The 12,434-nt window shown below is 48.2% G+C and overlaps 1 protein-coding gene across 2 annotated transcripts in view; it reads right to left on the bottom strand.

Moving 5' to 3' along the window:
* Positions 1-12,434, bottom strand: part of Map3k4 (mitogen-activated protein kinase kinase kinase 4) — a 96,753-nt gene that overhangs the window by 21,360 nt on the left and 62,959 nt on the right. For both annotated transcript variants that reach the window (XM_075950811.1, XM_075950803.1), the window contains exons 7-15: positions 9,955-10,071; positions 8,381-8,480; positions 8,207-8,290; positions 6,629-6,895; positions 5,390-5,539; positions 3,704-3,865; positions 2,888-3,021; positions 2,129-2,207; positions 1,477-1,543 (exon numbers count right to left, since the gene is read on the bottom strand). In XM_075950811.1, the coding sequence (XP_075806926.1) occupies positions 1,477-1,543; positions 2,129-2,207; positions 2,888-3,021; positions 3,704-3,865; positions 5,390-5,539; positions 6,629-6,895; positions 8,207-8,290; positions 8,381-8,480; positions 9,955-10,071 (1,160 nt within the window). The remainder of the gene's footprint in view (positions 1-1,476; positions 1,544-2,128; positions 2,208-2,887; positions 3,022-3,703; positions 3,866-5,389; positions 5,540-6,628; positions 6,896-8,206; positions 8,291-8,380; positions 8,481-9,954; positions 10,072-12,434) is intronic.

The following is a 12,434-nucleotide window of genomic DNA, read 5'->3' as shown; positions in this document are numbered from 1 at the left end:
GAGAAGAAACTCCTCCAGACACGCCCTCTGGCCAATATACATACACCCTGACATACATGCATATGTGTGTGCTCAGGCAGGCGCACACACACACACTAAATAAATAAATTTAAAATAAAAGAAATGTATATGTTGGGTAATAAAATACTTTAAAGTGATTTGACCTGGTTACTGATCATGTATAAAAATGTTTTGAGAAATCAGAAGATCAAATTCTATTGATGCTACTGACCAGCCAAGAACATGAGGAGGCTACGGTGCTCTGCAGAGACATGCTCGTCTCTACAAATGAACGTGAGCAGTTTTACAATAGCAACTGCCACCTTCATGAGAGCCTTGGGAAGAAGGATGCTGTTTAAACCTAATGAATTTTATAGCCTAAAACAAAAGTAGTGATTAAGGCCTGTTCATATAGTAAGTTTTTCTGTGGCTACCAAGTATCTTTTAACCAGAATAGCCAATGTTTGGCAAATGTACCATTTCTTAACTATTCTATGCAATTTAAACTTTCTATTTTGGAGTGCTCATGACTTGGTTTTACTCACAGACTGTATCAAGAATGACACAGTCTTTCTTAATAAACATTTTATTCTCCCCCCCCCTTTTTTTTAAATATTTATTTATTATGTATACAATATTCTTTCTGTGTGTATGCCTGAAGGCCATAAGAGGGCACCAGACCTCATTACAAATGGTTGTGAGCCACCATGTGGTTGCTGGGAATTGAACTCAGGACCTTTGGAAGAGCAGGCGATGCTCTTAACCGCTGAGCCATCTCTCCAGCCCTTCCCCCCCCTTTTTTAAGACAGGGTTTTTCTCTGTGTAGCCCTGGCTGACCTGGAACTGACTCTGTAGACCAGGCTGGCCTTGTGCTGGGATTAAAGGTGTGTGCCAGCACCACCCAGCTAAGAATGTCATTTTTAAACAAACAAACACCCCTGAAACCATCAGGGCAGTGGTGGCACACACCTTCAATCCCAGCACTCAGGAGGCAGAGGCAGGTGAATCTCTGTGAGTTCAAGGCCAGCTTGGTCTATAAAGTGAGTTCCAGGTCAGCCAGCACTACACAGGGAAACCCTGTTTAGAAAAAATTAAAAGAAAAAAAAGTCAAAAGCAAATAAAAATTTACTCGAGTGGCGAAGTTGGAAAAACATGGAAAAACAAACAGTCCTCCTTCGCGAGAGAAAGGAGGACCAGAGGAACCCCTCCCTGTTGTCCCTATACACAAAGATTTTAACAAGGAGAGCAAGGGTGCAGCAATAACACAAGACAAACAAAAACCAGTTCAAAGGTAAGGCTTAATCTTTCTGTAGGGTTTAGTAGGATGACTGTGGAGTTCCTGGACAAACCTCTTCTCTGTCACCCTCTGGATATTTTTAAAATACATCTTTTATTATTATAAATAGCATCAATCCTAAGACAGTTTGCTCATCACAACCAGTGTATCCCTGTATCCCGTTCTCACAAGGTACAAACCTGTGACAGGGCTGTGTGGCTTTCCTATGACGTGGCCAATGCACTCATTCATCAAGGCTTGCAAACTCTAGAAACCAAAGAAAAATTGGAAGAAGAGAAAAGAAAGTCTTAATTCTATAAACAGCATACTACAGTCAGTCTATTTGACCTTCAGTGTTTTTAGTTAGTTTAAAAGGCAGAAGATACAAGGATAAAGTGGATATAAGCTAAGTACCATTTAAATAATATATTATACATTCCATTCTAATAAATAAAAGGAACTCAGCAGACTATTCCCCAGGGAACAATGCCATCTATAAGCAAAGATCAAGTGTCTCCACGGCCAGAGGCTGTTCAGAACACTGGGCACTGATGCTGTGCTCTGATAATGGGCACTCAGGGGCAACAGTCAATCCTGTTCTCAGTAACTTCTAAAAGGCAGTTCCTGAGCTAGCAGTTCATGAAATATAGAGACTGCATCTAATCCACAGTGTGAGGGTAGAGAATCACCAGAGTCAGCTGCACAGAGCTGTAGTAACAGAAGGACACTGAAAACCTCAACGCATTTTAAAGGGCACTTTTGTGGCTCCATGTCCTCATGGCAGAGACAGGAGTGTACCACAGACAACGCACCACCCAGTTTAACAGAAAAGGTATTTAGAGTGTGTCCTACCAGGAAGTCGTCTTCTGGCAAAGCTGAAATAAAGGCAGGTTCAATGGCTTGTAGGAAATCGAATCCTTGAGTGGCCCACCTGTCACAGGAAAACAGTCAACAATAGCTGGGGAAATGCTGCAGACTACACAATACTAAAATCAGTATAAAAGTAATTGCAAATGTACTGTCTAGGACAAAATGCTTCGTATTTTGGGGGAGGGGGAGGTGATCACTGTATAAACACCTGAGCAGAGCGAGCTTACAGTGACAGACAGGACAGCTTTTTAAAGACGATTCTAACACCAAAAAGAACCATGAAGGCACTTAGGACAGCAGGCACACCGAGTCACCTGTGAGCCTGTCCCACAGGTTCTCACGCTGCATTTCACAGGCAGACCGTCTGCACTGTGCTGACTTGGCTTACAAGTGTCCCGTCTGTTCATATGGATTACAGGATGCCTGGCCAGGTGTGACTCACAAACTTAGTGACCACTCTGTGCTAGTGCAAGTGCAGTGCCAGAGCATTACAGTCAGGGACAGCTGATGCACACCCTGCACATCCCTCTGAGGAGGCAGGCCGTTTAGGACACATAAAGATTTTCTTTCTGCTACGATTAGCCACAAGCTTCATAGATACATACTGCCATTTAAAAAGTGCTGCGTTAGAATAAATGTTCTTGTATAATCTGCTTATGAATTTCACATGGCGCACAGAAACAAAATACTACCAGCCCCATGTGCCTCGTGCAAGAATCAAGTGTGCTGCTTGGCTGTTACCTGGGTCGTGTGCCTCGGCCACTCTCACATTTGGTCAGGACGTAGTTCATCCATTTCCGGGCAAAGCTTATATATTTGTCTCCTATCTTCTGTCTGAACTCTCCAGACATCAAACGAACAACTTCTTTATGATACTGTTAGAAGATTCCATGCATACCAAAATTAACAAAACCATTCTAGCAATACCTATACACAATAATGCTATATTTGCCCAAAATGTCTGTTTCTAAAAATGAACAGCAAAGTCTAATCAGCATGTATACTCTGAATAACCCATAGAATTACAGAATACAGTCACAAAATATAGTTTGGTAAGCCGGGCGGTGGTGGCGCACGCCTTTAAGCCTTTAATCCCAGCACTTGAGAGGCAGAGGCAGGCGGATCTCTGTGAGTTCGAGACCAGCCTGGTCTACAAGAGCTAGTTCCAGGACAGGCTCCAAAACCACAGAGAAACCCTGTCTCGAAACCACCCCCCAAAATAAATAAATAAATAGATAGATAGATAGATAGATAGATAGATAGATAGATAGATAGTTTGGTAAATACTTTATTCATATTTAAATTAAGAATGTACTTTTATGTTCTTAGAGAACATTTTAAAATATAATAGACAGTTATGAGTAGAAAATAAAACCTGGGCAATATCTGGCAGCTGGAAACTAACATTTTGGACACTTTACAGCAGTATAGGGGACATTCCTGACAATGCAATGATTATAATGAAGGTAAGACTTGTCGTAGAGAGTCCGCAAAGCCTCTTGTAACCCTCACAGCACTTTCTGGACTGTGCGGTGTTCCCTCACCTTTGGTACCTACCTCGAACCCAAAGTTGTAACCCTGAATCATCGCCTCTCGGTAGTACTGCTGCAGCGTGGCGGACTCCAACTCATCGACCTCAGCATCGCACTCCAGCGTGAACATGTGGTCCACTCGGTCAATGGCGTCACTCACCCTGGTGCACAGCTCAAGCGCATCATTCTGAGGAGTCCCAAACCACAATCAGTCCAAAGAGAAGCAAACCAGCATTAACCATGGGCAGAGACCACTGAGGTACTTCATCCAAACATGACAGAGAAATCCTATTTTCTCCATTATTTGTCTGAGATAGTCTTTGGCACCCTACAGAACACCAAGTGAAAACAACCCACATAGAGTGGTTGGACCTAACTGCACTCTGGTCTGTGAACAGGCACTGGTGTCACTGGCGTTTCTATGCATTTCCACGGGATCAAAACTGGAGTAGCTAAGTCCTACGTCATCTGGTGGATAGAGACCAAGGATGCTGCCAGATATTCCACAACACATAAGACACCCTGTACCATCCTAAATGACAGAAGGCAGCCCACCAGCCCATACAGCAGGAGACACTCCACCACACATACAGCAGGAGACACCCTATCACCCATACAGTAGGAGACACCCCATACCCAATACAGCAGGAGACACCCACCACATATACAGCAGGGGACACCATACCACCCATATAGCAGGAGACACCCCATACATCAGAAGACACCATACCCCGTACACCAGGAGAACCCACCCCACACAATAGGAGACATCCCACCACCGATACAGCAGGAGACACCCCATACATCAGAAGACACCATACCCCATACACCAGGAGAACCCACCCCACACAATAGGAGATACCCCACCACCGATACAGCAGGAGACACCCCATACCCCATACAGCAGGAGACATCCCACCATCCATACAACAAGAGACACCCCACCATCAATACAGCAGGAGATACCTCATACCCCAGACAGCAGGAGACACCCCACCACCTATACAGCAGGGGACACCATACCACCCATATAGCAGGAGACACCCCATACATCAGAAGACACCATACCCCGTACACCAGGAGAACCCACCCCACAATAGGAGACACCCCATACCCCATACAGCAGGAGACATCCCACCATCCATACAACAAGAGACACCCCACCATCAATACAGCAGGAGACACCCCATACCCCATACACCAGGAGAACCCACCCCACACAATAGGAGACACCCCACCACCGATACAGCAGGAGACACCCCATACAGCAGGAGACATCCCACCATCCATACAACAAGAGACACCCCACCATCGATACAGCAGGAGACACCCCACCACCCCACACAACAGAAGACACCCCACTCCCTACAACCACTCCACACAACAAAGAATCACTGGCCCTAATGTCAAGGGAAAGGCTGAGAAACCCAGTCTTATTTAAACTCTCAGTGCTTCTGTATGAGATACCACAGTAACTCCCAGATGCTACAAGGAGGTGATGACCTCTGACCTCTCAGTGTGACAGTTCATAACCCCATCCTTCCCAGTTCTACAGTCTGGGGAAGAACCTACAAAATGTTTCATATACACACACGCATAAGTGGACACTAGGAAGAATGGCGACCACTCACATCCATCACATGACATCACCTCACGCCACGTGACATCTCCACAGCATTTCACCCAGAGGCAAGCATGGCATGGTCAGTACCTTGAGCTGCTGCAAAGCTTTGGCAATGACCGGCTGACTGGATGTCTGCTCGTGGCGAAGAGTCATCAGTCCCTCAATGGACTGCTGGAAGGCTTTTCTCTGAATTATGAGATGAGCAGACTCCATGACAACCAGGAGAAGATTGTCCACCTGGGAGGAAAGCCAGACGAGACCGGTGACTGCTTTCCCACTCTGCTGCAACCCCACCCTCAGACAGTGCCACCCTCAAGGCTACCATGCTCCAGCTAGCCACCTGACCAAGGGCAGCAAGCACTGGTGACCTGGCTCTTCAGCAAAGGAAGAAAAGCCCCACTCTCCACTGGGAAAAGGCATGGGCATGCACAGATGCTGTGTTGGAGCAGCCCAGGAGATGGGAAAGACAGAGATGAGAGCCCCAGCACTAAGGACTAAAGCGCCAAGACTATGACTATGAACCTCGAAGAGCCCGAGAGCCACTGTAGTGTTTAGGATAGATCTGAGTGCTGCCATGCTCTCTCTCCAACAAACCACAAACCAACTGGAGAACTTGGGGAGGGAAAGGGGCTTGAAGCAGGGAAACCACAAACAGGACAGGCGACGATGCCTGAGCTGTGGCAGTGGCCCTGGGAACTCCAGACAGATCATTTGCTGAACACATGTCTGGCTGCCAGGCTGGTGACTAGCAGAAGAAGTGGGAGGACACGTTTACACTTGCTGCCACACTCCTGATTTAAACAAGGGAGTGGGCAGGCTTGCCTGAGAGTGCGAGAGAAAGAGCAGGCGGGCGGGGTGGAGGAGCTCCGGGTGCACAGCGACATCTGCTCTCACGGCCTGAGCTGGAAGCCATGTGAGGAGGCTCCCGACAGCGGTCCTCAGTGAGTCTCAGAATCTGCTCTTCACTATACAAGTGAGAACTACGTGACAAGGCCAGCACTGTTTCTGTCCTCAGGGTCACTTTGGGACTGTGCTGTCTGGAATTATGACTCATCAATGAAATGGCGCCTTTTAAATCTAACTGACTGAACACTAAAAGGTACAAATCAAGCAGACAGGTTACTTCAAACATTCCAGTATAATCTGACATAATTAAACCAGCCGGGATACTTCTAGTACAATCATGCTAACTATTCATGTAATGAACCATACAGGCCCATTTCATGGAGCATTCAGAACATTAGGGGTGATGTTTGAAAGCTGTCACGCTCTGTTTCATAAAAACATTCTGACCCGCACAGCTGGATGGCAAGTGAGGCCACCAACCTGCATGCTTCTCAGGGTATCGACAGTCTCCACCTGAGGCACAATTTTGACAGCCCGTGATTCCCAGGTGCCCCAGCCATCTTCCGAGTCACGGGCTCGGTCCCCGTGCTTGGTCAGAAGCAGGAAGGCATCAATGAAGACGTCATCCGGATCTTTGGAACAGTCCTTTCCCGTGGCAGCATTGAGTAGCTGCAAAATAATTCTTTTCTCCTCAGCAAGGCTGTCGGGGACAAACACGTGCAAGTTCTCTAAGCCGGGAATCTGTACCTGGAAAGCAAATAACCCAGCCTTAAACTAAGAAGCATGAGATTAACATCAGCCAGGCATGGAGAGGTGTATGTCTGCATTCCTAGTACTTAGAGCCCAACCTGGGCTATGTAGTGAATTCAGCCCCAGTCCAGGGGCTTGGGACGGGAGTGGACAGTGGAAGAGATGCATCAGTGCCAACAGCAAGCTGAACTGCACATGGCTCTGCTGAGTGCGGCTGAAGGAGAAGGCAGAGGGGCTGGGAGGGGACTTGGGGTAGCACTGAGGTTTCTACAGATGCAGGGCACTGCTTCCCTGTCCCATTGCCAACACTGCGTTCATCACAAGGGTGCCTGGAACAACCTGTCAGTGCTAGGTTCCAGGAGTTGAGGGTCACCTTAACATGGAATACAATGCCATGATGGGGGCACAAGCTGCACAAGAGTCAGCCCTACGTCACACATTCCCAGTGTGCTGGCTAGTTTTATGTCAACCTGATACAAGCTAGAGTCACTGGAGAGGAGGGAGCCTCAAATAAGAAAATGACTCCATGAGATCAGGCTAAAGGGAAGCCTGTAAGGCGTTTTCTTAACTAATGATTAATGGGGAGGGTCCAGCCCATTGTGGGTGGTGCCATCCCTAGGCTCATGGTCCTGGGTTTTTATAAGAAAGCGGGCTGAGCAAGCCATGGGAAGCAAGACAGTAAGCAGCTCCCCTCTATGGTCTCTGCAGCAGCTCCTGCCTCCAGGTTCCTGCCCTGAGTGAATTCCTGTCCTGACATCCTTCAGTGATGAACAGTGATGGGGAAGGGTAAATCAAGTAAACCCTTTCCTGCCCAAGTTGCTTTGGTCTTATGTTCTACCACAGTAACAAAAACCTTAACTAAGACATCCGGGCTTGGCATACAGTTGCCAATGACATGCCATATGCAGGTCCCAAAGTGATAAACCTCAGACTTAAAGAGGGGTGAAGATGGGTCCAAGAAGTAACTACGATGACGACTAGGATGCATTACCAAAGAATCACACTAAGACTACCGGATTAGAGTCCTGCGGGCTAACACTAAAATCAGTGATGCGAAGTCAGTAATGTCGTTTGCATCTTCTACTGTGGTCACTACTTTAAACATGTATAACTAAGTTAATCAGTATACACTGTGGTTGATGCATTGTCTGCATTCATAAGAAACATAAGTGTGAGGAAGCGTGTTCTAGTAGGAACATGTCCAGTAGTGTGCAGACTGCCAAGACTATTAACTCTGGACGTAATGAACAAGCAGCCTCTTTAGAATGCAGTGGAGACCAATAGCCCCGAGATCACCATGGGATTCACCTTGACATACTGCTTCGCTTTCAGAACGTCCAGGAGTTCTTGGACCGAGGCAGACAGTACAAACTCAGCTGCTATTTCCAGGTCCTAGGATGACAGAAGAGAAGCCTCTTTAGGATCGGCCTTAAGAACAAAACAAGGAAAGGGCAGCAGCAGCAGCCAGGCTGGGAGACTCACCTTCCGCAGCATTTTAGCAAAGCCCAGCGCCTTGGAGGCCCTCTCCCGGGCTTCGTGGAAGAGCTCCTTGAGCGCGCGGCTGATCTCTATGACAGACCGCCTGCCGGGGGAAGTCAGTTAGTTCACACAGGGGCACCCGAGTAGGGATCTCTATGACAGACCTCCTGTCGGGGGAAGTCAGTTGGTTCACACTGGGGCACCCGAGTACTGATCTCTATGACAGACCTCCTGCCGGGGGAAGTCAGTTCACACAGGGGCACCCGAGTAGGGATCTCTATGACAGACCTCCTGTCGGGGGAAGTCAGTTAATTCACACTGGGGCACCGGGGTACACGTGCCACTAGTAACAAACAGGCAGCACATTTCAAATCATAGCAACAAACTGCTCCCACAGATTTCCTCAATGCGAACAAGCAGTTACTGATGCTGTGGCCAAAATCCTGGGAAGCTTGATCCGCAGAGTTCTGTAGAAAGTGCTTGAGTATTCCATGTACACAGGGGACATCAAGTATCCCTCAAGTAGCAGTATGCTTAATTTTCTAGACATTGCTATGACAAGTTCTTAGAGTTTAAGAGCTCATGATATGACTGAAAAGAAATACACACTCAGTGTAGCCAATACAGCTAGCCCCCAGGCCCACCTGGCAGATCATGCTGACTTGTGTGGCAGAGTGCTGCCACCACAGCTGATCACAGGGGCCGGACACCATGGAGCAGCCATGATGGCACACGGAGGCCCTGGCAGATGAGGGAGCCATCAAAGCTGTTGCCTAGCTCACTGCCTCGATACTTCAAGTCTCATGTCAACTTTACATTTATAACTTAAAACTACAGGGACACACAAAGGCTCATTCTGTGTCTCAACTATCAGTGTTTTACCAGCTCAGAGCCTCAGTGGGAATGGAATGTCTATACCCAGATGTTAACTGTTCTTCCCCAGACTAGGGTCAGTGAGTAAAACGCCTCAGCTCTGAACATGTACCTGACAGACAGATGGCACACAATGGCTCTATGTGCAGCATCTCATAAGACATACACACACACACAGATACATAATACACGGACACACACAGACAGACAGACACAGATACATAAATACATGGACACATACAGATAGACACACACACACATGGTGGGTGCAATTTCAACAGTTCAGTGGCATCTGCATCACTGGAGGGAATCCAGCAGATGAGTCTACCCTGATGTTCAACAGAAAGGGTAAGACAAGCATAAATAATAGAAATGTGCCAAACGGCATTAAAAGGTAGCGTGGACTGCTACAGGGGTTTAAAGGACAAAAATGTAACATCTAAAGACACAACAGGAAAACATGGGTACAGAGTGTTGCTATAGCCATTTTCAGTTAATCTCCACTATATTTTTATCATGTTGAAGTTTCTATAAAGAAGTTTTCGTGTAAAGCCACAACCAGAAGACCACTGATAACCCTCCCTCCCCGTGCTGTGCCCACCCCAGGGCCAACACAGTCCAGTCTAAACAAAGACCTCCGGAAGCCCACTGGGAAGTAAAACTCCCACAGCAAGAAACAGAGAGAAAGCCAGTGTGACGCCAACCTCAACTCGTCAGCTGCACCGTTGTCATCAGCGCTGGTCCACAGCTCTGCACAGCTCTCCTGCAGGCCAGACTCCAGAAAGCTGCCTGTGGACTTCAGCAGCATCCCTGCGATGTCACTGGGGGCAAACAGCAAAGCAGAAGGAGAAGCAGCTGTCACTGCAACAGTCACAAATCAACAGGAGGTTTCTCTTGGCGCACGACTATGAGAAACACAGAAACCTAGATGATAGCACGGGCCATCTCTGTGCTATTATATGGAGCATGAGTATAAACCATAGTGGTAAACTGTAGTAGTCATGTGATTACTCACTGTGATTGTTTAAATGTTCAAGATAGTATAAAATGCCTCAAAACAAAAACAAAACAAAAAAACCAAATGATGGTCTAGAAAAGCAAACTACTGAAACACAGCTGGTTTTACTTCCCTCAAAGTTAGCTCCTACAGCTGATAAACACAAATACTCCACACAGGAACTTTCCCAGTGAACAGACAATTTAACACTAGTATTAACGAACAAGCCCACAGAACAAGGTCAATCACTGTGGTAAGCCTTCACCATGAAGGAAAGGCAGTGATGATTAGGGAAAGAGAGAGCAAAGTACGCAACCATCAAATGATGGGGAACACTGGGTATCAGACGAGGAGGCCAAGGCTAGCTGGCAGTAAAGCCTCTCCTGGCAGAAAGCCCAGATCAAGCAAAGGCTGAATGTCAGCAGGGTCATCCGAAGGGGAATGGATGGATCTTCAGGGAGCAGACTGAGGGGGACAGGAGTGGAAAGACAATGAACTTGAACTGGATCACAGTGTGAAGCTGGGTCAAGCATGAGGCATGCCTGGAAAAGCAAAGCCTGGCAGGAAACTCAGAAGCACATGAGGTCAGGCCACACTCTGGAGAGCCTGGCTATCATGCTAACTGGTTTAATCACATGGCCATCAAAGCTTAAATGTTCAAGATGGGGAGAGCACAGGTCAGCTATGGTAGCCACACCATGATGATTACAGGGTTGCTCTTCACAGACGGGGAGGAGCTGCGGGCCAAGGACCAGGTGGGACAGAAGCTTCTGTCTACACAGGTGGGGTTAAAATACCTGAGTGGGAAGGAGACTTGGTCAGAAAAGGATTAAGAATATCACAGAAAGCATTGGGATGCGTTCATTTAACAGCTACTGGGCTCCTGCTATACAGAAGCAGCAGTGAACATGAGAGCAGAAGCCCTCTACTGGACAGAAAAAAGTAACAAAAAATGAAATCCTAAGTACTTGTGGGTAAAAACTTCTAAATATTATAGGAAGGTAACATTTGCAGGACGGGGTTAGTGAGTCAGTCATGAAAGTAACTGTGACAAGTGGTCCCTGGGCAGCAAGCTTCATCTGCCCAGCCTGCGAGCACGGGAGGGACTGCTGTGGTTGCACAGTACGGAGTCCGGGAGCTGAGGACACACACTGGACGCTGGACGAGAAGGCTGACTGCATGCAGCCCTGACGCCCACTGCTTCAGTGTCCTCCCTGACAGGGAGCTGCTGAGTGTTCCAAGGCCGTCTGACTGGTAGACGGCTCGACACGAGCAGTCTGCAGCTGGTGCTGCGAGTGAGTGGGGGATCTGGGCAGGACCACTGAGACTGAGCTGTGCACACGAGGAATGACAGAGTGCACAGAAGGGGTGCAGTGGGGAAAGGAAATCTAGTCCATGCCATGTCCTTGGGGGCATCCAAAAGCAAAGCTGAGGGGGACGTGGTTGGTTCTACCCTGCCTGGACCCAGAGAGGCTGCTCCAAGGCAGGGGATGGGAAGAACACTGGGATAGACCAGAGGTGACAGCGCAGGGAGAACAGCCAGAACCCTGGAAGCTGTTCTCAGAACAAGGGGCACAATGGCAGAGTCCAGAGATGGCTTTGGGGAATGTGAGACAAAGACACAGTGTGACCGAAGTGAGAGCAGAGTGAAACAGCAGGACAGACGGACACTAACAGAAAAAACAAGGGACATCCCCACAGGACCGGGAAGCCCTGTAAGCTCACTGCTCACTCAAGATGAAGACGCAGTATAAGAACCGAGAGCCATGCAGGAAAGTGGCAGATGCTTCTGAGACACCAAAAAAAGTAGACACAAGATTCTGACACCAAGAGAGGACAGAGATTGCTGAAGTCCTGGAGCACAACCGTTAGTGATGCACACCTGAGCCAGTGCACACGCCTCACAGGGAGGGGTGCACACCTGAGCCAGCACGTGTGCCTCACAGGGAGGGGTGCACACCTGAGCCAGTGCACGCACCTCACAGGGAGGGATGCACACCTGAGCCAGCACGTGTGCCTCACAGGGAGGGGGGCACACCTGAGCCAGCACGCGCCTCACAGGGAGGGGTGCACACCTGAGCCAGCACACGCACCTCACAGGGAGGGGTGCACACCTGAGCCAGCGCACGCACCTCACAGGGAGGGATGCACACCTGAGCCAGCGCACGCACCTCACAGGGAGGGATG

This window comes from Microtus pennsylvanicus, chromosome 1 (genome assembly GCF_037038515.1).
Source record: "Microtus pennsylvanicus isolate mMicPen1 chromosome 1, mMicPen1.hap1, whole genome shotgun sequence".
Lineage (NCBI taxonomy): Eukaryota > Metazoa > Chordata > Mammalia > Rodentia > Cricetidae > Microtus > Microtus pennsylvanicus.
Note: the sequence above shows the minus strand (reverse complement) of the source record. Positions and strands in the feature narration are given on the sequence as shown.